The following is a 24,640-nucleotide window of genomic DNA, read 5'->3' on the forward strand; positions in this document are numbered from 1 at the left end:
AGAAATGTCTATTAAAGTCTTCCACCCATTTTTCAATTGGATTATTTGGGTTTTTGTTGCTGATCAACCTCACCTTTTTACTGCTCCAACAGAAGCCAGTATCAGTGTGCCATTTTATGTACTGATGGTGTGTCTAACTCAATGCTCCCTCCTGAACCGGGAACCCTTCATGCCGCAGTGTCCTCATGTGGAAAATGGGCTCGGTCATTCCAAACTGCAGTTGGCTGGCTATGAAGATTAAGTTAAATGAGAAATGGCAATGAGAGCCCATGGTCCAGTGCCCAGCCCCTCCCCCTTCCAAGGGGCATAATTAATGTCCTTTCTCTCCTTTTTCTTCGGAATCCATAAAATGAACTGAAAAAAGGGTGTCCCCTGTGGATGAGAGTGAAACTGAATCCTTGGCTCCCCAGGGTCCTACTTTCTAAACCAAGGATGCCCCCTCCCGCCAACAAGGCCAGCACAGACCCAGCTCCTACTGAGAGGGCAGTGCCCACAGGTTGCTTTCAGCCCCGAACTCCCAGAGGGTAGATGATCCAGAAACCACTGCTGCCTTGGCACACTTGCTCCCCACCTGAGATCCTCTCCCCTCTTCCCACCCCATCCCAAATCCTACAGATCCCCTGAGAAGCCCCCCCAGGTACCCACCAAGCCTGCTCTCCTGGTAACTGAGCCCACAGCACGTGACACCTTCCCCCGCACACCCCAGCCCCTCTTAATGCGTGTGTGCCTCCCTGCCAGACTGCGCGGGTAGGGAGGGACTTGTCCCCCTGTTCCCGGAAGATGGAAGATCGCCCACACCTGGCACTGTGCCTAGCATCCAGCGGGGGCGTCATAAATATATCTCCTGAATGATTCATTCATTCCTTTGGAGAGAAAGCACGACCCCTAAGTGGTTAAGAGTATGGGCTTTAAAGTCACATAGACCTAGGTTCAAGTCTTGTCTCTGACCCTTGGCTCTGTGACCTTGGGAAGGTCATTTCACCTCTCTGAACCTGTTTCCTCCTGTAAAAAAAAAACGGAGTGACCACTGACACCATTAAGTCATTGTGAGGATTAACTGAGATGATGTTGGCCTACCATTCAGAGAAGGGGAAACCTCCGGCCTCCTGTTTCCTGATCGGTTCCTAGGAGGTGCACAGTATCCAGCCCGTTTTACAGAAAAAGAAACTGAGGCCTGGAAGGGGAACAGGATAACCCGGGGTGCGGCAGCTGGGGCTAGAACCCGGGCCTGCTGACTCCGTGCCCAATGCTCCGCCAGCCTCTCGAAACTCGCGGTGAGCACGTTCCCACCCCCCCATCCCCACTCATCCTGGGCCAGGGAGTGAGGGGCTGGCTTCTGCCTCGGACGACCCCCCTGGGATCTGGGGAGCGCTTGGGGATCCTCGGCTCACACCCCGGAAGCGCCGTGTAACTCCCGGGAGCGGAGAGAGCGCTCGGGTTTGTCACTTTAAAGAGGGAGCGGGCGGGCGAGCGTGAGGGAGCGCGCGGCGGGCTCCTGGGAGCGTGCCCGGACTGCGGCGCAGCTCGCGACTGCCGCCCCGGCCCGGCCGAGCCCCCGGCCCGCGCCGCGCTCCTCCCAGGCGGGCGCGGGGACACACTACAGGCGTGGCTCCGCCGGCGACGGCCGGGCTTGGCGCCGGTGCGTGCGCGCTGCGGGAGGCCGGCCGGGAGCCGGGAGCCCAAGCCGGAGCCCAAGCCGGAGCCGGAGCGGGAGCGGCGGCCCCTCCGCGGAGCCGGGGTGAGTACGCGCCCTTCGCGCAGATGCACGCAGTGCCCCTTCCCAGCGCCGGGGACCCCCGGGCTCCAAGCTCCCCGCTCGTCTGCACACCCGCGCGGATCGCACACCCGCGCCGCGCTTGCACACGCAAGCCCGGCACAGCGCATGCCGGGCGCCCTTCCCCGGCTCGGCCACTCCATGCACTGCGTATCGCATCGTGCCCCGCACGCCCGCCCCGCGTGTGCACACACGCGGCTCACCCGGCCATTTACACGCCTCCCTGGCGCCCGCGCTGCACGCACGCCCCTCACACACACACACAGCGCCCTGATTGTCCCCACTTTCCCGGCCCCGCCTCACACCCTCTTCCCGGCTCCGGCTCCCGGGTCAGCCCCCACACTCCGGTCCCCATGTATCCTGGGGGTTACCGCGGCATGGGTGCTGGGTTTTCAGGAAATGCCCCATGTCGCACCCCATTGCCAGGAAGCCCTGGGAGGCCAAGAGGATCCTCAGCCTCTGTCTGGTGTCACCAGCCTGGGTGGGGAGCTTTCCAGGGTCTCCCTGCCAACCTTTGATGCCACTGCTCTTTGGGAGAGGAAGCTTGCCCGTCTCAGGGCCTTGGGGCTGTAGATTTGGGCTGAAGAAGGGGGAACTGGGTCCAAACATGGGGACCTGGAGCCAGGCCTGTGGGTGGAGGAGCCCTGAGCACGCCCTCCTAGTGACCTCTCTTTCATGGGCTGCAGAGGGACTGGGTGCCCCCTCCTCAGCCAGTGAGGCCACCCTCCCCCCCAAAGAGCCTGGGAAACCTGCACCCTGGAATGTTAGCCTCTTCCCTGAGCCAGGGGGTGGGTGACAGGTTTGGAGAGCGGCAGGAGCTATGCATCCTACTAGAAATGGGGAAACTGAGGCTCAGAGAGGGCAGGAGACTCACCCAAATTAACACAGCCAGTCTGGAGAAGGGTCAGGACCCAAGCCCCTGGCCTCCCCACCCTGAAATCTGAAGCCTTTCCAAACAGCTTGGGAGAGAGGGGGCTCCCAGCCTGGAATTCAACCTTGGACTCTGCCTCCTGTCAGCTCCGGTGACTATGGGCAAGTGTTTTCCTGCACCTCAGTTTTCTTACCAGGACAATGGGAAGAGTATCAGCCCCCTCAGTGAGCAGCAGGGAGGATTTGCCGAAATAACACCTGGCGAGTCCTTTGTACAGTGCTCAGCACATAGTAGGTGCCCAGTTAATGCCAGCTACCACCATCCTCGCCAGTCTGTGCTGTGGTTTTTGTGGGCTTTTGGGGGGATGGTAGCAGGATGTGGTTATTCCAGAAAGTGGGAGCACTTGAAAAGGATCTCAAACCTAAAGCTCCTAAAGAGGCTCCTAGCCTGGAAGGTCGAGGGCTCCTCTGTACCACCCCGTGATCCTTCCCATTACCTGCTGGCCTCAGGGTGAGGGTAGGGGGAGCCAAAACCTTGCTAGCCAGAGATGTGACATGGGGACACTAAGCAAGGAAATGGGGTGAGGGGGAGCAGAGACATGGGGACCCTCTCCCCCGCAGAGGCACCAAATTCCTGGAAAGCCATTTCTTGATAAGCCCAGGAGGAGGCCTCGACTGTGGTCAGATTCCAGTAAGGCCCGTGGCAGTTCTTCCCACCCATCTCCACCCCGTAAAGGCCTGGTCAGGAGGTGGCATGGTGGCCAAGAGCCCAGGCCCAGATCCATTGTACCTTGGAGTCAATCCCATTGTTGCTACTCATATGCCGAGTGACTCCATCCCCGGCTTCCTAATCTGTAAAAGGGGGATCCGTTTATCCATTCAGTCATCAGGTCTGTATCGTGTTCACACTACGAGCCAGGCACTACGCTAGGCATTTAGCATGAATTATGTCTAATTCTTACAGCAATAGGTAGGTATTGCCGGGTAGGTATGGTTAAGCCAGCATCTGAACCCAGAGTTGTTTTCAATGAGCAAGTGCCATGCAATTTAGGGTTTGGGGGTTTGGGGCCAGAATGAATAGATGGAGTGAGGAAGGGTGCCAGGAAGGGGCTCGGATGAAGGTTTGGGGCAGCTCTGACCCACCGCTGCTGTGCCCCATTTCCTGTGTGTCAGAAATGCAGGGAAGCTCTGGTCAGAGGCTGCCCTGGCCTCGGATGTGCCTCGTCAGCATCCTGCTCCCAGCTGAAGCCGCAGCCCCTCTACCTGGCACACCTCCAGGCTGCCAGTGGGAGTCTGCTGAGGTTGTCAGTAGTGGGTGAGATGGAGTCAGGGGGTCTCAGGGATAGTAAGTAAAGCCATTAAGGAGGGCGCTTGCTGCAGAGCCAGATCTGGCTCGGTCTCAGCTCTCCGCTTACTGGCTGGGTGACCCTGGGCAAATTCACTGCCCTTCCCCGAGCCTCACTTTCCTCCTCTGTGGAGTGGGGATAATAACAGGATTTGCCCCCTAGGGTTCTTGGGCGAGGCCATGGGGAAGACGTACGTGAAGTCCTTCGCACAGGGGCTGTGGCTGCTAATAGAAGAGGCGCTGGATGGGGTGGCAGGCCCAGCTGGCAGGCCCAGCTCCACCACTGCTGGCTGTGCGGCTTTGGGCAAGTCACTTAACCTTTCTGAACCTCCCCTAGCTCATCCAAAAGCCTGCTTACCAGGCTCATGAACAGAGATGCTTCCAGGGGCCAGCAGGTTCTGGAAGTGAATGGAAGGGTAGGAGGTGCCAGGCCGGAAGAGCAGATCCCCCATCTGAGGGACGGAGCCTACTCAGCTCCAGCTCTGGCTATTTGGGGGAGGGGGGGGGCAGGGTATACAGACCCACTGTTCCCAAATCTTACTTTTAACAGGAAGCTGGAAATCTATTCTTTTTTTTTTTTTAAGAAATCCATTTTTTAATGGGAAATTTCCCAATTTTTAAATGTTGGTAACTCACTTTAAGACAAATATAACACATCTGCAGGCCGGCAGCGCTGCCCACACAATTCCACTGCTCAAAGTAGGGGTTCAGGGGCCTTTTGGACCATTGCCAGGCGAGTAAGCACAGCAGCTAAGATTTGCCAAGCCCCACTGCACTTACTTCTCATTCCTCCCTCCTGACACCCTGATAAGCCCATCATAAGCCCCATTTTACAGAGGGCGCAGATCTGGGGTTCAGAGCTATGCTCAGGCTGCCGCCCCATCCCAGGAACCTCGACGACGTCTCCCCCAGGTTCTCTCTTCCCTCCTCTCAGGCAGATGTGCTTTGGCTTCTCCCGTTCCCAGGGCACATCTGCGGGACCTTCTGGCCTGGGTGAGCCTAGAGTCATTCACACCTTCACTGAAAGCACAGCTCCCAGGGTGTTGTGATGAGGGGAGGGGGAAAGGTGGGCAGTGTGGGAGTCTGGGGTCTGAGGTGGACCAGCTTTGGAGAGATGGGGGCCCCTCGACAGCCAGAGGTCTGATACAGCAGATACGGGGTTCTGTCCCCAACCACAGGAACTTGCCGCAGGGGTGTACCCAGCCCACCCACTCTAGTGTGCTGCTGGCATGGGCTGTCCCCGTGCAGGAAGTCAGCCTGTGCCAGGGAAGCAGGAAAGAAAGCCGATGGCATGATCAGATTCCCAGCAAGGCAGAGGCAGACTGGGACATGTGTGTTCATGTTAACATGTGTGTTTTGGTGGATCCAGACTCCCTTCTGCCACGAAGTAGGGCCACCTTGGGCTTGTACACAGTGCTTAATTTGGCCTGCGGGTTCTCAGGCAACTTTTGAAACCATATGCCCCCCCTGCAGTAAGGCACAGGGGTTAGGGAGCGTGGAACCACATGGCATGGGTTGAACAGTTTCTTAGCTGTGTAGCCTGGGGCAAATGACTTTACCTCCTTGCCTCATGACTCTCTTCTGCCAACCAGAGATAGTAATACCACCTACCTCCAGGGGCTGTTTGCGGTAGGTAATATATGAGGTAATATACAGGCAAAGTGCTTAGGGCTTGGGTGTAAGGGGTGCTCAGCAAGGTCCTTATCATGATCTCCAGCCCAGGTCCCAGCAATGAGCTTCCACTTGAATTGGCATGGGTGAAGCCGTTCCAGGTTAGCGCCTCCCTCCCATCACCATGACAACCCACACCTCACTGTGGGAGTGGGGGCATCATCAGGGGAGCTGGGAGCAAGGAGCTGTCTGTGCACGTGGCAGGGCTTTGCCCCAGGGCCCTGTTCCGCCCTGCTTCTCGAGGCCTCCTATCCTGGGACCTACGGCACTCCCACATGTGCTGGATAACCCTGTCTGGATCAAGGCACCCCAGCTTCTTGACTCCAGAGCTACAAACTGGGGAGAACCCCAGGATTCTAGAAAATGCTCACCCCCTGATTTGACCCCAGTCCCAAAGGGAGCCCACACAATCCTTCGAGGAGTTGCAAACGGGCTAGCCACCACCCAGGACCCTTTTCCTCTCTACCCAGTAGTGTTTACATTTTTTGTGAGTTGGTTGCAACATTTAAAAATCAAGAAACTGCACGTTAAAAAATACCGGTATCTGGCTTTTCAGAAGATCCAGCCAGGCTGGATTGGCATTCCCGTGGGAACAGAAAAGCAGTTGCCCTTGGATGGACGGACACCCTTCAGGTCTCCCCCCGCCACCGCCCCGTGTACCCCATCTTACCTGTTTATAACCACCTCTCTGAACCACGAGGGAACGCAGAGGTTAGGGTGGGGGCCATCCTGTCCTCCGTGCCCCTTGAGCTGAGGTCCATACAGCTCAGCCTAGCCTCCCTTTTTCAACCCCCCGCCCCATTTAGAACATGTCTGGGAGCCAGTTTACTTCTTAGCAACAATAATAAAACCATAAGCAGTTGCCTGGGCAGGTAATGGCTTGTATGAGCTTCTAGACCTTTCTAGAACAACTTAAACCTTCAAACCTCTCAAACCGTCAGTGGTTCATAAAACTTGGGAGGGGAGGGTGGGGAGGAAACCATCCCAAGCAGAGAAAGAACTGATAATAGAATATTGTAGAAATGCAGCATTTCGGGTCCAATTTAAACAAAAGCATTTGAAGTCAGCCTTAGGGAACACCCTGAGGGGCAGCTCTAAGGAGTAACAGAGTCACTGCTGGTCAGCCTGTTGTTGGGAGGACGGAAGTGAAGCAGGGTTGCCAGATTTAGCAAATACAAATACGGGACGCCAGCAACTTTTGAGCTTCAGATAAACAGTGAATAATATTTTAATATAAGCATGTCCCATGCAATATTTGGACATACTTCTACTAAAAACTAATCCGAAATTTCACGTTTCACTGGGTGTCTTGTGTTTTTGCGTTTGGCAATCCTGAAATGAGGTCTCAGAGTGCTTGAAAAGAGCTTTAAACACCATTTTTTAAAAATGCTATTTTAGGGACTTCCCTGACGGTCCAGTGGTTAGGACTCCACACTTCCACTGCCGAGGGCCCAGGTTCGATCCTTGGTCGGGGAACTAAGATCCTGCATGCCACGCAGCACGGCCAAAAAATAAAAATGAAAGAATAAAAGAAACACTACTTTTGCCCAGGCCCCCTCCACCTGAGTGTGAGCTGGATGGTGGGCACCTGGGCCGTAGTGGGGGGTTGATGACTCTCTGAAGCCCTCTCCACTGACTCTCCTCTCCCTTCCAGTCTCAGCCCCTGCGGCGGGCGTCATGGCCGTGGACGTGGCAGAATACCACCTGAGCGGTGAGTCCCCGCGGCAAACGTGCCATCTCACAGGACCCTCCCACCGGGCCTGGGGTGGGGGATGTCAGTGGGACACCAGTAACGGCCCTGTTTTACTGGTAAGGACTGTCAGTGAGTTGCCCAAGATCACACAGCCTTGGGGACGCCAGGTTGGGGCCAGTCTGAGGTCTCTTCGTCTTTCTGCTCCAGTGGAAGGACCTGAGGGAATCCCCCAGGAGGCCCATGTGCTGCTGCTCCCTAAGGTCGAGCCTGTCATGCAGAATCCACTCCCCTGGGGCCATTCCTGGAGCCAAAGGCGAGGAAACCCAGGAAGGTCGATGTTAGAGCCACAGGACATTAAACTCAGAGGTCGCCCAGTCCAGGGATGGCAGCTCCCACCTTCTCCTCGTGTGTGCCCCTGCAGGCACTGAGCTTGGGACCGGCCTCAAGACACCAGACACACTCCAGCTGACGATGGATGGTGTCAGAACTGAAGTACACTCGCCACCTTTTCTCCTTATGTTCCCCTCCCCATTTACAGATGGGAGAAGGCAGGCTCAGCAAAGGAAAGGGAGAGTGACTAAGTAAGTAACAGGGTCAGGACATGGACCCAGGTCTCCTGACTCCCAGGCCGGTGCTCCCCATCACTCCAGCTCCTCCCCTAGCTCAGACCCCAGCCAGCCCAGGGCTGAGCTGAAGGACGTACAAGGGGGAACCACCTTTCCCAACTCCCAGCCAGGAATTTTCACTTTTCACCTGCAGGCTCACAGGTCTTGGTCCAGGCCCTGGCGTGGCCATCAGTAAATGTTGAAACCTCTCTGAGCCTCCATTTACTCATCTGTAAAATGGGGGCAATGCGGCCTGCCTCAGGGACTGCTGGGAAGATTCAACGAGCTAACGCGTGTGAAGTGCCTAACAGTGTGAACACAGCTCTCCCCGACCTCTGGGCCTTTGAACATGCTGTTCCCTTCCCCTGGGGTGCTTACTGCCTCTGCCTGGCTAAGGCCTTGAGACTGGTGTGGAGATTTTGAGCACAGATCTGGAGCCAGATTGTCTGGCAGTGAATAGCTCCTCTATCTCTCAGCTTCATTGTCTGTAAAATGGGGATAATAATAGAACCTTCCTCATAGGGTGGTTCTGAGGACTCAGTGGGTTAGTATACATGAAGCGTTTGGAACAGAGCCTGGCGAATAGAAAATAGTAAGGGAACGATTATTACTAAGATTCCTCCTTCCTCATTTCTGGTCTCAGCTCAGACCTCACTTCCCTGGGGAATTCTTCTCATACCTTCCAGAGGCTGGTACGCAATAAAATGAGTAAATAAATGAGCATTAACTGTCACCATTTCATGTCAGCTTGCTGGGGTTTTTCCTTTCGTGCCCCTGGCCCTGCCCCCCTTTTATGCCAGCCAGGGTGCTGGCTTCAGGCCCTCAGCCCCCGGATCCTCACTCTCAGGGGAGCCTGGCGCTGCTTTGCCACTTTGCTGTGCCCATCGCCTATGTGCACTCTGTGCCCGGGCCCTGGCCCGCCCCCTGGCAGCACCCAAGGCCCTGTGAGCTGGCTGGGGCTGTGTGTGTGTCTAGGTGGGAGCCCCCCGCACATGCACTTCACTCTCCAGGCACCAGGTACGTTCCCATCCCATCCCCTATTCGCCAGACTCCCAGGGCTTCCTGAGAGCCTGGCCAGGTCTTGGCCCTGGGCTCTGGTAGCTCTTTGTTGTGGTTTTATTTATCCTACAAATTACATTCTCGCAACAGAGTCAGGAGTAAACAGGTTTGCTCGCTGTCCCTCCATCCGCATCTCTGGCTCTTCCCATCCCTCCCTGGTCCGCCCAGCCCTTGCCCATACGCTGCGTGATTTTTACATCAAAATCATGTGCTTATACCATGTTGGAGATTGGTTTGTTTTTTTTTTTCCCTCTTAACAATGCCTGGAATGATTCTCTGTATTGCCACAGTGACATCCTGATGACCTCAACTGTCATTCTCAAAGCCCAGTGACAGCCCCTCCTGAGACAGCACCACCGGCACCCTTGCTCGGACCTTCAGGCTGTTTCCAGATTTCTGCTGTTATAAATACAGACTCGATGACTCACTCCAGACATAAAACTTGTTGGGATTTTTCCCTTAGAATCAATTCCTTTGGGGTAGAACCACTGGATGGGGATGTTTCTGGTGTCATCTCCTCTTTCTGGATGAGGAGACTGGAGCCAGGGAGGTGAGGTGGCCTCAGGGAGCCAAGGCACCTGCACCACGCTCTCCATTTCTCACCACTGTGGCCTTGAGCCCATAAATATTGGGTTGGCCAAAAAGTTCGTTCGGGTTTGTCCAGCTGGGCCCCAAAACCCGAACGAACTTTTTGGCCAACCCAATAGATGTGTTCTTTAACTGCTATCAGCCTCAGTTCTCCTCTAGAAAGTGGAGGTAGGGAACTCGTAGGGCGCTAAGTGCTGCGTAAATGCCAGGGCTGAAGGCTGGGCCCTGCCCTTCTCTGGGGTGAACGAGTATTGTAGATTCTGGCTGGAGCTGGCTGGGCTCAGCAGAGCAGGGCCCGGCTGGGGCCTCCCACTGCTGGATGATTCCTCCCTACGCAGGCTTTGGGGAGCAGGGGCAGTGGCCCCTCCATCCCCAAATGCCCCCTTCCCTCTCTCTCACTGGGTGCTCTGAACGCTCTGAGCTTTGCACACCCCCCTCTTCCTTCCCTAAACTCCTGGTCCCTGGCACCTTGGCCGGCACACTTCCTGCTACTCCTGCATATCCCAGCTTAGGCATCCCTCTTTGGGAAGCCCTCCTGGGCTGTTCTCATCACGACCCCCATCACTCTTTTGTCTATTTATCTGCCCACCCCACCCCCTAGACTATGAGCCACTTATTAAGGACAGGGGCTGGGCCTGGGGCTGACCCGCTCCACAGGGTGCTCACACATAGTAGGTGCTCAGTGGCTGTGTGATGAGAAATCTCCGCCCCTGACACACCCTCCCCACGTCTCTCTGCCCTGCTGCTAGGGAACCGTGCTGGCTGGAGGCCGGGTGGGGCAGTGGTTTTTACCCCTGCTTGCTCTGGAGTCTGGCTGCCGGTGTTAGGATCCCAGGGCCACCCCTTCTTGGCTCTGTGACCTTGGGCAAGTTCTTGTGTGTCTCAGTTTCCCCATTTGAATCGAGTCTAGAGGCAACACTGAGAATGGTTTAGATAATTATATTTGCCAACAGTGCGATCTTCTGCAAAACGAATCCTACTATCTCATTGGCTTCTTTTGGGAATGCAGGGCCAGGTTTCCCAGTAGAGTGACTTCACATTTATGGTTCTGCCGTGGGCCAAGCTCTGTGCTGGGTGAGGACTTACCCAACACAGTTGAGGGGGTAGTTAATTACTGTTTGGGGGCAGTGAGGCTCAGATAAGTGAGGTTATTAAAACATCAGTGGACAGAACGCATTTGAGCATCTGGATTTGTCCCCAAGCCCTGCCCGGCCTACAGCCACCTCTCACTTCTGGCTGAGTTTTTTGTTTGTTTGTTTTTTGTTTTTTGGTAACAGCTTTATCAAGATAAAACTCACATGCCATAAATTCACTCACTTAAAGTGTACAATTCAGTGGGCTTCAGTATATTGTGCAACCATCAGCACAATCAACTTTTAGAATATATTCATCACCCCAAAAATAAACCCCATACTCCACATTTCCCCCTACTCCCCCCAACCCCTGGCAGCCCCTGACAATCACTAATCTACTTTCTGTCTGTATAGATTTGCCTCTTTTGGACATTTCATAGAAATAGAATCATACAACATATGGTCTTGGGGCACTGGCTTCTTTCACTTAGCTTGATGTTTTCAAGGTTCATCCATGTTATAACATGTATCATTTCATTCCTTTTTATTGCTGAATAATATTCCGTTGTATGGATGTACTACATTTTATTTTCCCATTCATCAATTGATGGACATTGGATTGTTTTAGATGAGGTTTGAGGCAAAAAGGGGGTCATTTCGTTTTCTCCCCCAAGTTCCCTTCCACTTTCCTCAGATCCCAACAGGCTGCATTGATTATCTGGAAGCAGAGTCCTCTGAAGGTAGAGAGAACTCAAAGAGGCAAGAAAAACCCCACCTGGGGCTTCCCTGGTGGCACAGTGGTTAAGAATCCGCCTGCCAAAGCAAGGGACCATCCTGGTGGATGGGTTCGAGCCCTAGTCCGGGAAGATCCCACATGCCGCAGAGCAACTAAGCCCGTGAGCCACAACTACTGAGCCCGTGTGCCTAGAGCCCGTGCTCTGCAACAAGAGAAGCCACCACAATGAGAAGCCTGCGCACCGCAACGAAGAGTAGCCCCTGCTCGCTGCAACTAGAGAAAAGCCCCCGTGCAGCAACAAAGACCCAGTGCAGCCAAAAATAAAATAAATTAAAAAAAAAAAACCCTATCTGTTTAAAGCCTAAGGAATATTTAACCATTGTTCACAGCTCTTCATCTGCTCTACCCAAGTGTCGCTCCTGATAGTAATGTATGTTTTTGTGGAAAGGAGCTAAAAGCAGATATCAGAGGGTGTATAGCTTGTTCAACACTGGATCCCCAGCACCCAGCACAGAACCTGACATCGTAGACACTCAATAAATATTTTTTCAATGAATAAGCAAGTCAGTGCTGAACTACAGGCTCTCTGGGTGGGAATGTGTAACAACTGAGGGTTCCTAGTGACCATTAACGAGAGACTGCTCTGCTCTTGCCTTGCAGTCATCAAGAGCCCCCCGGACTGGGAAGTGGGTGTCTATGCTGCCGGGGCCCTGGCACTGCTGGGAATTGCAGCTGTGAGCCTGTGGAAGCTCTGGACGTCGGGGAGCTTCCCCAGCCCCTCCCCGTTCCCAAACTACGACTACAGGTACCTTCAGCAGAAGTATGGTGAGAACTACGCAGAGGCCCGGCAGAAGGTGAGGCTTCTGTTCTCGTGGGTGCACAGTGGACTGTACACCCCACGCCCCAACCGTCCACTCTCAGGACTGGCCCCCACTCCCTCCCCCCTCACTCCCTCCTGGTTAATTTCCTCCTGTGAACAGGGACCCTTGTCCTCCCCCACATCTCCAACATAGCCCAGTGCTAGGTAATCCATGACTACTTGGCGAATGAATGAATGCTTTCAAGCTAAAACACCATCCTGTGAAAAATACAGGAAAATAAAAATAAGAAAAACCTCCCCAAATGCCACCACCCAGAGGCAAGCAACTGTGAATTGTCTTCTAACTATTAACATTTTGATTTATTTCTTTCCAATATTTTAAATCTAGGCCCCTCCCCCCGGTCTTTTTTCCATGCATAGTTTTTACACAATGGGTGTCATTTCTACATAGAATTTTATACCCTACCCTTTTCATCTCACTTAAAACTGAAGCACTTTCTCATATTGTTGATTGTAAACATTATTTTAATGGCTGCCTAAGATTCCTTTTTATGTATGTGCCATGATTTACTAAATGCCACTATAAATAATGCAGTAAATGGTTTACATGTAAAACTTTGTCTTCATTTGGGATTACATACTTTGAATGAATGCCCAGATGTGAAGTTACTGTATCAGGGAGTATAAACATTTTTAGGGCTCTCTATATATTGCTAAACGCTTCATCACTTAACACTGGCAGAGAATTTTTCTAACATCATGTAGAGTTCCAGAGAGCACAGCCAGAATCTGTTACCAGATAAAGGTCCCACATGCTCGCTCATTTGGGGTTTTGGAAGGAATTATCTCTCACTCAGTTGGAGACACTGTAAATTGCAACAACTTTTCCAAAGAGCATTTTGGAAACATGTATCAAAAACTTTCAAAAGAACTATGTCCTCGGGACTTCCCTGGTGGCACAGTGGTTAAGAATCCGCCTGCCAATGCAGGGGACACGGGTTCGATCGCTGGTCTGGGAAGATCACATGTGCCGCGGAACAACTAAGCCTGTGCGTCATAACTACTGCCTGTGCTCTAGAGCCCGAAAGCCACAACTACTGAGCCCACATGCCACAACGACTGAAGCCATGTGCCTAAAGCCCGTGCTCCACAACAAGAGAGGTCACCGCAATGAGAAGCCGGCGCACCACAACGAAGAGTAGCCCCCACTCGCAGCAACTAGAGAAAAGCCCGCGTGCAGCAACGAAGACCCAACACAGCCAAAAATAAAAAATAAATAAAATAGATTAAAAAAAAAAAAGGACTATGTCCTCTAAGTCAAGATTTTAAGAAAGCTATTCAAGGAACTTACCTGGCGGTCCAGCGGTTAAGACTCTGCACTTCCACTGCAGGGAGCACAGGTTCGTTCCCTAGTTAGGGAGCTAGGATACCACACGCCGCACAGCGTGGCCAAAAAAAAAAAAAGAAAGCTATGCAATGCTGCATTGTTTATATTTGTGAAAAAAAAATATAAATGTCCAACAGTAGGGGAATGGTAAAATAAACTATGGCGATCCGCTCAATGGCAAATTAAGGGACCATTAAAAATTATGGTAGGAAATAAGAACACAAATAAACAAATGGGACCTAATGAAACTTAAAAGCTTTTGCACAGCAAAGGAAACCATAAACAAGACCAAAAGACAACCATCAGAATGGGAGAAAATATTTGCAAATGAAGCAACTGACAAAGGATTAATCTCCAAGATTTACAAGCAGCTCATGCAGCTCAATAACAAAAAAACCAACAACCCAATCCAAAAATGGGCAGAAGACCTAAATAGACATTTCTCCAAAGAAGATATACAGATGGCCTACAGACACATGAAAGAATGCTCAACATCATTAATCATTAGAGAAATGCAAATCAAAACTACAATGAGATATCATCTCACACCGGTCAGAATGGCCATCATCAAAAAATCTAGAAACAATAAATGCTGGAGAGGGTGTGGAGGAAAGGGAACACTCTTGCACTGTTGGTGGGAATGTAAATTGATACAGCCACTATGGAGAACAGTATGGAGGTTCCTGAAAAAACTACAAATAGAACTACCATACGACCCAGCAATCCCAATACTGGGCATATACCCTGAGAAAACCATAGGTCAAAAAGAGTCATGTACCAAAATGTTCATTGCAGCTCTATTTACAATAGCCAGGACATGGAAGCAACCTAAATGTCCATCGACAGATGAATGGATAAAGAAGATGTGGCACATATATACAATGGAATATTACTCAGCCATAAAAAGAAATGAAATGGAGGTATTTGTAATGAGGTGGATGGAGTTAGAGTCTGTCATACAGAGTGAAGTAAGTCAGAAAGAGAAAAACAAATACAGTATGCTAACACATATATACGGAATCTAAGGAAAAAAAAAAAAAAAAAGGCCATGAAGAACCTAGTGGCAAGACGGGAATAAAGACACAGACCCACTAGAGAATGGACTTGAGGATATGGGGAGGGGGTGGGGTGAGATGTGACAGGGTAAGAGAGTGTCATGGACATATATACACTACCAAATGTAAAATAGATAACTAGTGGGAAGCAGCCGCATAGCACAGGGAGATCAGCTCGGTGCTTTGTGACCACCTAGAGGGGTGGGATGGGGAGGGTGGGAGGGAGGGAGATGCAAGAGGGAAGAGAAATGGGAACATATTGTATATGTATAACTGATTCACTTTGTTATAAAGCAGAAGCTAACACACCATTGTAAGGCAATTATACTTCAATAAAGATGTTTAAAAAAAAAAAATTATGGTAATGAAGACTATGTACCAACATGGGAGATGCTTACTGTACAAAGGTTTTGTTTTCTCAAATCCCAAGGTCAATTGAGAGAAAAGAAAAATTTGAATATTAGAGTTAGTGTTATCCAACATGAAAACTTTCTCATGTGGTAGACATTTTTGTAAACTTCCTTTGAGGCTGCTCTGTCATGTATTGAGTATCTGTACTCTAGTTTGCTTACCCATTCCCCTTCTGCTGGACGCTTAGATTGCTAACTATTTTTCCTTTTTATAAACGTCACTGCAGTGAACATCTTTATGTATGAAACTCAGTCCATATAAATAAACATTTTGAGAAAAAGCTCTCTTACCTCCTGGTTAGGGAGAGAAAACTGACATGAAATAACAATAAAGACGGACCTTCCTAAGGTATGCCCTGTTTTTGCGAAAGGGGAACTTGGAGGTGCCTTGCATGAACAGGGCTTACCGTATCTCTTTGCTGTCTCTTCAAGACCATGCCTATCGCCCTTCCGATGCTCCCATGTCCCTTTTTCTCACCCCCAGAGAGTGCCTGCCTGGAATGCCCAGCGGACCAGCACTAGGGGGCCACCCAGTTGCAAAGGCAGCCTCAGCATTGAGGACACCTTTGAGAGCATCAGCGAGCTGGGACCCCTGGAGCTGATGGGCCGTGAGCTGGACCTGGCCCCCTACGGGGCCCTCCGAAAATCCCAGTCGGCCGACTCCCTGAGCTCCATCTCCTCCGTGAGCAACACCTTCGGGCAGGACTTCACGCTGGGCCAGGTGGAGGTGAGCATGGACTACGATGCCGCCTCCCACACCCTCCACGTGGCTGTGCTGCAGGGCAAGGACCTCCTGGAGCGGGAGGAAGCCAGCTTCGAGTCCTGCTTCATGCGCGTCAGCCTGCTGCCGGACGAGCAGATCGTGGGCATTTCCCGGGTAAGTGGGGGCTGGGAGGGCGGGGCAGCCGTGTGCCCCGGGCTCTCACGAGTCCTGCCCAGGCAGGCAGGGGTGCAGGGCCAGGCAGAATCTGAGGAGGGCGCTAGAGAGCAGATTTGGATGCTGATCCCAGAGCGGAAGGTGCTGGCTATGGGGAGGACAGAACTGGGAGTTTGGGGCTCCACCTGCCGGCTCCCGTGGTGTGCAGTTCTCAGCAGTCCTGCCACGTGAATCCAGTGTGTGGTAATTGTCAGTTGTCAATTGTGTCAACTTGGGGTCCTGGCAGGGAAGGGATGACAAGCTCATGTTGGCTAATTTGGGGAGAGCTTAATAACAGGACTGTTATAATGCCGTGTGTGGGGCGACCTCAGGGATGGCATGGTACCCTGGCCTGAGGGGATGAGGGGAACGCGAGGTTACCTAGAGACCAGTGTGTGCAGAGGGCCACCTTGATAGGCGCTGTGCCCGTCTGCTCGTAGCGATCCTGCAGAGAAGGACCTGGAGGGACCCAAGCACCCCGACCTCCCTCCAACCTCTGGTTTCCCTCCAGTGACCCCTACTGGCTGACCCCACCGGAAGCCAGAGGCCTAGGGAGCCTGTTGATGCAGCCCATGGAGGTCAGCCCCTGGGGCCGAAAGCAGGGGGGAGGGTGCAGAATAAGCCGGGAGGGGCAAGGAGAGGGACCCAGCACACCCCCCCAGGATACCCCTCCACGATCCGCTCCCCTTGCTGAGAGAGAGAGAGGTCTACGTGAGACACCCTGCTGCCCAGCACCAGCGGGCGAGGTCAGCCCAGCACGGGCTCTGACCAGAGCAGGAGGATCCTGAGGTCAAGTGCCTCTGGCTCCTCAGAGACCCACCCGTGTCCAGTCCTGTTTCCTGTGCTGAAAAGTGGCTGCTCCTCAGAGGTGGAGACTGTCATTCCTCTCTGGCCCCACCCCGCCCCCCTCTCTCTAGGAGGGTCTAGAACCAACCACCAGGGCGTATGTAGGGCCGAGAACGGGAGGCCAGCTTCAGAGAGGCAGTCCAGTGGGTGGTTAGGAGCAGGACCCTGGAGCCTGACTGCCTGGGTTCAGATCCTGGTTCCCTCCTTCCTAGAAGTGTGACCTTGGGTGAGTCACTTAAGCTCTCTGTGACTCAGTTTTCCCATCTGTCAAGTGAGCATCACAGCGCTTCAGGAAATGCAAAGTCCTTAGCCCAGTCCTTGGTGAGCGCTCAATGGACTGTCGTCTCTCAGGACCATGAAGTGCTCCTGTTGAGCCCAGATCCACGCTGCCCGTGGCCTCAGCTGCCTGGAGGACCTGGGCGGTCCTGGACACATCCCTTGAGGCGGCTCGTTGACAGCAGCCACCACGGCCTGATGTATGCTGAGAACCTGGTTCCCAGAGCCCAACACATCCGCGACCCTCTCATTAGCCCCAGTGATGGGGGATGGATTGAGGGCATCTTACAGATGAGGAAACTGAGGCTCAGGAAAGTGCTTTGCCCACGACAACCCCAGCAAGTGAGCAGGAGATCCAGGCCTCGACCCCCGGGGTCTCCACGTGCTCATAAAGTGCAACGTGCAGAGAATGGATCTTCAGGGAGCCTGTGCTCCTATGGGCAGGGGACAGTCAAGGGGCTGATATGGCCAGAGGAAGGAATTTAGGGCCAAAGATCATGAAAAGCCTGAATGTCAGGGTCAGGACCAGGAGGTGGGCTTTATCCCGTGGAGGAAGGGTTGCCCTTGGTTCTCAAGCAGGTGATTGGGTAGGGGATGTAGCTCCCAGGGCGCAAGGTAAGAAGAGGCTTCTCCAGCCCAGACAGTGACCGAAGAGCGCAGCTCGGGGCACCTGGAGGTGCCGACAGATTCATCCCCAAGAATGCAGGCTTCTTAACATCGCAGCCCAGCCAATCCCAGTGAGTGGGGGGCTGCCCCCAGGTTGGGCAGCCCCCCGGCATCAGGCGAGGCGCCAGGGATGAGATCTCCTCTCTTAAAATATCGCCAGGCAGTGACCAAAGCAGCCCCCCACGGAAGGGGGGTCAGTGCCCACAAGTGCACCTTCCCAGAAGACCTGCCCACGGCTTCCTGGGAGGAGGCCAGTGGCGCCCACCAGGCAGAACTAGGCTTAGAAACAGAGCCTGCCCAGCCTTGCCTCGTCACTCCATCGGTCCATCCACCCCGTAACGTTCAGAGAGTCCTAGGCCAGGCCCCACGCGGGATGGGACATCAGCGACTCTCAACTTCACAGACAGTTATCCCTACTCGCTGCATGCCTGGCCCAGGGCTGGACTTGAACACGTGCAAGAAAGATGGCCAGCTCAGCCGGCACATTGCAAGGGTTCTGTGGACCCATGGGCACTGAGGATGGGAATCAGTTGGGGTCAGCTTGTGGAAGCTTCGAATGCCAGGCCACTAGATTGGCCACCACTGAGAAGAGGACAGGGGACTTTTATATCATCAGGGCTGAGCCACCAAAGGAAGGATTGGCATTGCAGTGTGGGGACAACAGAGCCAGGACGCTAGCCCAGGTCTCCAGACTCCCCATCCAGTGCTCACTCCCTACCATGGCCTCGCAGGCATCTGGCTGCCACCTCCTCCCCAGCTTTGGACCTCCTTCCACTGCCCTTTCTCTCTGCAGATCCAGAGGAACGCCTACTCCATCTTCTTCGACGAGAAGTTCTCCATCCCCCTGGACCCTGCAGCCCTGGAGGAGAAGAGCCTGCGGTTTTCCGTGTTTGGCATCGATGAAGATGAGCGGAATGTGAGCACAGGGGTGGTGGAGCTGAAGCTTTCTGTGCTTGACCTCCCGCTGCAGCCCTTCGGCGGCTGGCTCTACCTACAGGACCAGAACAAGGTAAGCCCGCCCACCTGCCTGTGCCTGAGGACAGCGTCATACGTGTACACTTTAGAGGAGGGAATCCACTGTCCTCGCGACAGCCTGAACACCAGCATCTTTAGGAGATTAGAGAAAGAGCTGAGCCACACTCAGGAAAACTCAGTTTACTGCATGCAAATGAAAGGCACCCTGATCACTGTTTACAGCCCTTCTACTGCTCCTACCACCAAACCTTTAGAAGCTGTACGCCTGTAGAGCTTCTGTTAGGGAAGTACTCCTCTGGCCCTCAAGTGAGTTATGTCAGACAGAGGCCAAGCTGCAGTTTACTGTCGTAAATGTAGCAGTGCTCAGGCAGCATCACTGATGTTTAAGCAAATGATCTACTAACTCCGGTCCACCTGGACCTGTAAGTGCTACTACCAGAGAATGTTTTCTCTGGTCTTGAATGAGGGAACATAACTGCATTTTGTTGCTGCATTTGACAGGCAACCTCTGGCCTTCCTTCCAAGGCAGGACCCATACCCAGTACGAGGCAGGGATGGCGCCGTGGAGTGGGGGAGGGGTCCCTTTCTCGATCCCACCAGCCTGGTGCCCTGGTGTAAGGGGCCCCAAGAGCAGCAACTTCTCAGTGGAGAAGGAAACTTCTGCCTTTCCCTGGGCCCCTCAAGTCTGGGGGGCAGAAGCCCTGTGAGTCACCCACCTGTCCTCCAGGCCGCCGACGCTGTGGGCGAGATCCTGCTGTCCCTCAGCTACCTCCCGACGGCCGAGCGCCTTACAGTGGTCGTGGTGAAAGCCAAGAATCTCATCTGGACCAACGACAAGACCACAGCGGGTAAGGCCCTCCTGGCTGCCTGGCTCCACCGTGTGGCAGGTGGGAGCCGTGGCCCAGCTGGAGGCATCAGCAGGTGTAGGGCACAGTGCCAGGCCCCCCACCCCTGGCTTTGGCTGGGCTCAGGAGCCATGCACAGTGGGAAGATTAATCTAGCTGGGGAAACATGGGAACCACGGAGGCTGGCAGGGAGTCCCTGTTGGGGAGGGATGGGAGTCTGAGAGCAGGAGGCTGGGGCACTGGTATGAAAACAAGGTAGGCGTTTCCCAGAGGCTGGACTGCATCCCAGATCCCAAACGGGGACCAGGGCCACCGAGATGGTGTGGGTGCCAGGCAGGACCTGATGCGTCAGGTCTGCAGGAGCCTCAGCCCCGAGTAACTGAAAACTGAGGGCTGAAAACTGAGGGCTGCAGGAGCCTGGGGGACCCGGGTCCAGGCAGGTGCATCAAGGACACCCAGTGGGTGGTAGGTGACGAGCAGACAGCGACTCGTTATTCCAGAGCTGCATGTCCTTGAGTCAGGCTCCACTGAGCGGGCGCCGGGTGACTCGGGGCTGACATCTGCATTTGGGCCATTTATAGAATCAAAAGTGGTGGGTCTGCTGAGCTCCCCAGAGCCTCACGTGAGGGGAGCACTTGTGTGGGCTGGGGGGCTGGCTGCCTGAGTCCAAAGCCCAGCTCTTCTCCTGACTCGCGCGTGAGCCTCAGTTTTCTCATCTGTAAAATAGGAACGCAATAAAGGACTGATGGCAGGACTGCAGGAGAGAGTGGCCGGTGAGCCGCTGTGACTGGGCAGGTCTATGCCAAGTGAGTGTAGCACTGGCTCTCACCCCCACCCCCCTCCCGGCCCACAGACCCCTTCGTCAAGGTGTACCTGCTGCAGGATGGGAGGAAGATGAGCAAAAAGAAGACGGCTGTGAAGAGGGACGACCCTAACCCAGTGTTCAATGAAGCCATGATCTTCTCAGTGCCAGCCATTGTGCTCCAGGTGAGGGGGGATGGCACAGGGGGTGGGGGCCCCTCTATCCCCTCCAATCTAGCTCCTCAGAGCTCCTGCAGGGGGTGATGGTTTGCCTTAAGGCAACACGTTTCTAGTCGAGAAGCATGTATTGAGCACCTACTAGGTACCAGCCCTCTGGTGGGTGCTGGGGACACGGGCACTGCTTCCTTGGCGCTCACAAGGGACAGGCAGGAAAGTCTCCAGACAATCCCCATCCACTAAGAGCATGACAGACCTTGGCAGTCAGGGGAGGCCTCTGCAGGTGGGGGTAGCTAAGCTGAGATCTGGGGGAAGACAATTCCCGGTGGAGGGACCTGCAAAGGACTAGGGATGAGCCAGGACTGACCCTACGCCCAGAGCTCTGGGCCCTAAATCTCCCGAGGTTCTGCCTACAGAGGCCCTGTGGAGCTCCCCAGACCCCCCTGGCCTTCAGCAGGCGATGTGCCCCAGGGAGACCCTCTCCCAGCACAGATATCACAGGCCAAGGGTGGGAGGACTGCAGAGGATGTGCCCTGGGCGACAGAAGTGGCCCGGCTTGCATACCTCAGAGGATGGGGAGCTCACTACCTTCCCTCACTCCCTCCTTCCATCCTTGGGCATTCCTGACCACGTGAGAAAGTCCTTTTGTGCCTTGAGCCAAAACTTGCCCCTTGGCCCTGGGGCTGTACAGAAACGCCCTAATCTCCCCTCTTGGGATACCCGGTCTGAATTTGAAAGCCCAGACCTCTGCCGCACTCTGGGTGTTCGTAATCCAGGCAAACATCGCAGCATCCCTGGTTGGTCCTGCCTTGCCACCCTCATGGGACAGTCCACCCATCTGTCCCCTGCTTCCCTGGGTGTTCATAGTGCCACTACTCCTACTCCACAGCCTCCTAGGGCGAGACGCTTCTTGGGACTGGAGGTGGGGGAAGGGGAGGGGGAGGGGGGAGGGGGGAGGCAGGGAGGGGAAGGAGAGAAGTCAGGCTGGGTTCCAGTTTCAGCTTCACCACTTTGATCTCAAGCAAGTTCTTTCCCTTCCTGTTATGAGTCCAACATATGATTATCTCAGGATTAACAACAGACATCTATAATGCTCTGACTGTGTGCAGGCACTGTTCTAAGTGCTTTACGCCTTTTAACTCATTTCGTTCCCAGAATAGGTGGGAACTATGATTATCACCATTTTACAGATGGGGAAACTGAGGTAGGAAGAGCCCAAGTCACTGCCCAAGGTCATGCAGCAAGGAAGTGGTGAGGCCAGCATTTGCATCTGGGCTGTGAGGTTAGACAGGTCAGAGGTGAGGATTCAGGGGGCCGTGCCTGGCACCCCGCTGGGCCTGGGGGTCATGGGGGACCTCTGGCACTGCCCCTGGTCCCTAGCACCCATGTCACTTCCTCCCCAGGACCTGTCTCTCCGTGTGACGGTAGCTGAGAGCAGCAGTGATGGCCGTGGGGACAACGTGGGCCACGTTATCATCGGGCCGTCGGCCAGTGGCATGGGCACCACGCACTGGAACCAGATGCTGGCCACGCTGCGCAGGCCCGTGTCCATGTGGCACCCTGTCCGGCGAAACTAGCAGCCAGCGCAGGGCCCGGGTGGGCACCGGAGCCCGGCATGAACTCAGCTCCAACACCCTTCTCTGTAGTCTGGCTGGAACCATGAACGCTGGGGTCCCCCGGTGGAGTTCCCAAGAGCCATCTTGGTCCCTCTATCCAGGCTGCGGTGGAGGAACAGGCCCAGCTGGATGTCTAGGGACCCAGGGTTGTCTCCCACTGAGGACCAGCCGTGGCTGGGCCAGGGCCCGGGGAGGGCAGCCAGGCATTGGCCCACTGTGCTCCCATTTTGAGCTCCCCAACAGGCCTGTCCCTTGGCCTTGGGGGGGCCTTGGCCTCTCAGAGCTCCCCACATCCCATCCCTGCTGGGAGACCATGCACAAGGACCATGAGTCTTGGAGGCCAGGTGCTGTGCAAGGCACAGGCTGGGGTGACACGAACAAGGCACAGCCCCTAGGAGTTGGGAAGACAAGATCCCCTTGCCCTGGTGATCTGCTCTTGGCGGATGGCGGCCCCTCCACGTAGACCTGGGGAGGGCACTGGGGCCGGGGAGCTGGGGGACAAGATGGGAGCTATGCTGTGAGGGGCAGGGAAAGAACTGAGTGTCCCAGGCCAGTGGCCCGTCCGCAGCATGGCAGGGTAAGAACATCCCTGTCACAAATGCAGTTCTCACCCTACTGCCATGGACACAAGGGCCTCTCTCTGGGCAGGAGGAGAGACCGAGGGACCAGGCCAATCAGTGGCCCGCAGGCCACCTGGGACGCTGGGTCATCCTCTATGAAATACAACTGTCACCCTTATAAGGCCCAGGGGTCCAAAGAGCCCCAGACCCAGGTCCTTGTGTTCAGGCATTGGCTCCACGGCGTTTGTTGGTGTCCCTCCAGGCCAGGCCCTGCGGGGAAGAGAGATGCCTCAGCCTTTGGGGGGCTGGTGGGCAATGGGGCGGCAGAATACAGACTGCCAAGGGGCATGGGAGAGGCCTCTGTGGGCAGCAGGCACCTGGGAGGACACAGTGGAGCAGGAAGCCTTGGGCTGGGCCTTGCAGGAAGGGGCGGCCTGAGCAGTGACCGTGAGGGGAAGTTGAGGGGGTCAGGATGGAGTGGGGGGGGGCAGGCTTGAATGCCAGGGGCCTGGTTCAGACCCCCAGGACACCAGCTGCCCAAGGCTGATTCCAGAAGCAGACCCTGAGATTCGCAGGCAAGGGGTTTATTGGGGGAGAGCCCTCAGGAGAAACCTGTAAGGCAGAGAGGGAGCTTTGGGGCAAGCGAAGAAGCCGGCAGGTTGTGGCTTCAGCGGGGTCCCAACGGTGAGGGCTTGTGCGAATGGCACCCCAGAGGAGTCCTGCCCAGAAGCCGAGGGCTGGGCTGTTACACACCCACGGGAGTCTTGGAGGGAAGGTGTGCATGGCCTTCTAGGTGTCACTGAGGCAGCTCCAAGCCGCTGAAGGCAGCCCCAGAGAAGCAGGCAGCTGTGCGCCCCTTGTAGCTGAGGGGTGGGGGCCCCGCCGGGTTACAGGGATGGGAGGTGGGGAGGTGAGAGGTGGGTCCTCAGGCTGGCTGCCTCTGGACCTGGTGGGCTACTGAGGCCCAGGCCCAACCATTAACCCCCAGTGATGTTGGGGAGCCCAGGGTGGTCACGGGACCGGAGGCAGCGTGGTGGCTCTCCCCACCTGACACAGCTGTGGCCCGGTCCCGAGGCCAGGCTGTCCACTGTGTGGCCAGCGCCAGGAGGTCTGCATGGCCCAGGCCAGCCCAGAGCCCGGGGACACGCAGTTGGCGGGCCCCTGCCGCCTGGGAGAGCCCCCGCTCTTCCACCCCAGTGGCTCTGCTGTGCAGGCCATTTACTCGCCTGCCTTCTCTTCCCCTTCCATCCCTCCCTCTAAATGCATGAAATGCTGACTGTGCACCCGAATGGGCGTGGTGGGGACCAAGTATGCCGACTGGAATAATTCTAGAACCAAAATAAAGCTGGGGCAGGAGGGAGGGGGCTTCCGGGGAGCCCTGCTCGCCCCAAATCACCTTTGTCTCCAGAAATCAGGGCCTCGGGCCTCGGTGCGGGTTGCTGTGAGCACGCCTTCCCCTGCTGCTGGGCGCCCGGAGGAGCAGGAGGGCCCTGTCTGGTTGGGGAGACCATCACAAGGACCAGTGCCATGAGGCTGCTGGGGAAGCTCTGAGAAGCGGCCCCGAGCCAGCCTGGCAGGGAGAATGCAGAGGGGAATATCAAGGAAGGCTGCCCAGTGGTGTCGCTGAGCTGTCTTCAGGGCAAGAGGGATAAGGCCAGAAAAGGGGGGTAAGACCAAAAAAGCCTTCCTGGTTGTGGGAACAGCATGTAGAAAAGGGCAGGAGTGGACAAAAATTTGGCCAATGCATTAACTTTGCTAAAGTTGGGGAGGATGGGGAGAAGGGAGCCCGGGGAAAGGCTTGGAGGGGAGACGGGCCATGTGAGTTCAGTGAGTACTGCTGCCTGGCCTGCAACCCTGCAGACGTAGAGGTAGGTCT

General features: G+C 54.9%; 1 protein-coding gene across 1 annotated transcript; it reads left to right on the forward strand.

Annotated features, from left to right (window-relative positions):
- Positions 1 to 1,662: 1,662 nt before the first annotated feature.
- Positions 1,663 to 23,205, forward strand: SYT12 (synaptotagmin 12). Its single transcript, XM_068555403.1, has 8 exons — positions 1,663 to 1,738; positions 7,315 to 7,371; positions 12,075 to 12,268; positions 15,571 to 15,963; positions 18,584 to 18,799; positions 19,493 to 19,613; positions 20,464 to 20,597; positions 21,992 to 23,205. The coding sequence occupies exons 2-8, from the start codon at positions 7,338 to 7,340 to the stop codon at positions 22,163 to 22,165; spliced, it is 1,266 nt and encodes a 421-aa protein (XP_068411504.1). The 5' UTR covers positions 1,663 to 1,738; positions 7,315 to 7,337; the 3' UTR covers positions 22,166 to 23,205.
- Positions 23,206 to 24,640: the final 1,435 nt, after the last annotated feature.

This window comes from Eschrichtius robustus, chromosome 11, assembly GCF_028021215.1.
Source record: "Eschrichtius robustus isolate mEscRob2 chromosome 11, mEscRob2.pri, whole genome shotgun sequence".
Classification (NCBI taxonomy): domain Eukaryota; kingdom Metazoa; phylum Chordata; class Mammalia; order Artiodactyla; family Eschrichtiidae; genus Eschrichtius; species Eschrichtius robustus.

Bases quoted from the DNA above. Each gene is read 5' to 3' on its own strand.
- SYT12 (XM_068555403.1), top strand. From the start codon at position 7,338: ATGGCCGTGGACGTGGCAGAATACCACCTGAGCG. The intron at 7,372-12,074 runs GTGAGTCCCCGC...CTTGCCTTGCAG, and splicing joins GGCAGAATACCACCTGAGCG to TCATCAAGAGCCCCCCGGAC. The intron at 18,800-19,492 runs GTAAGCCCGCCC...CCTGTCCTCCAG, and splicing joins ACCTACAGGACCAGAACAAG to GCCGCCGACGCTGTGGGCGA.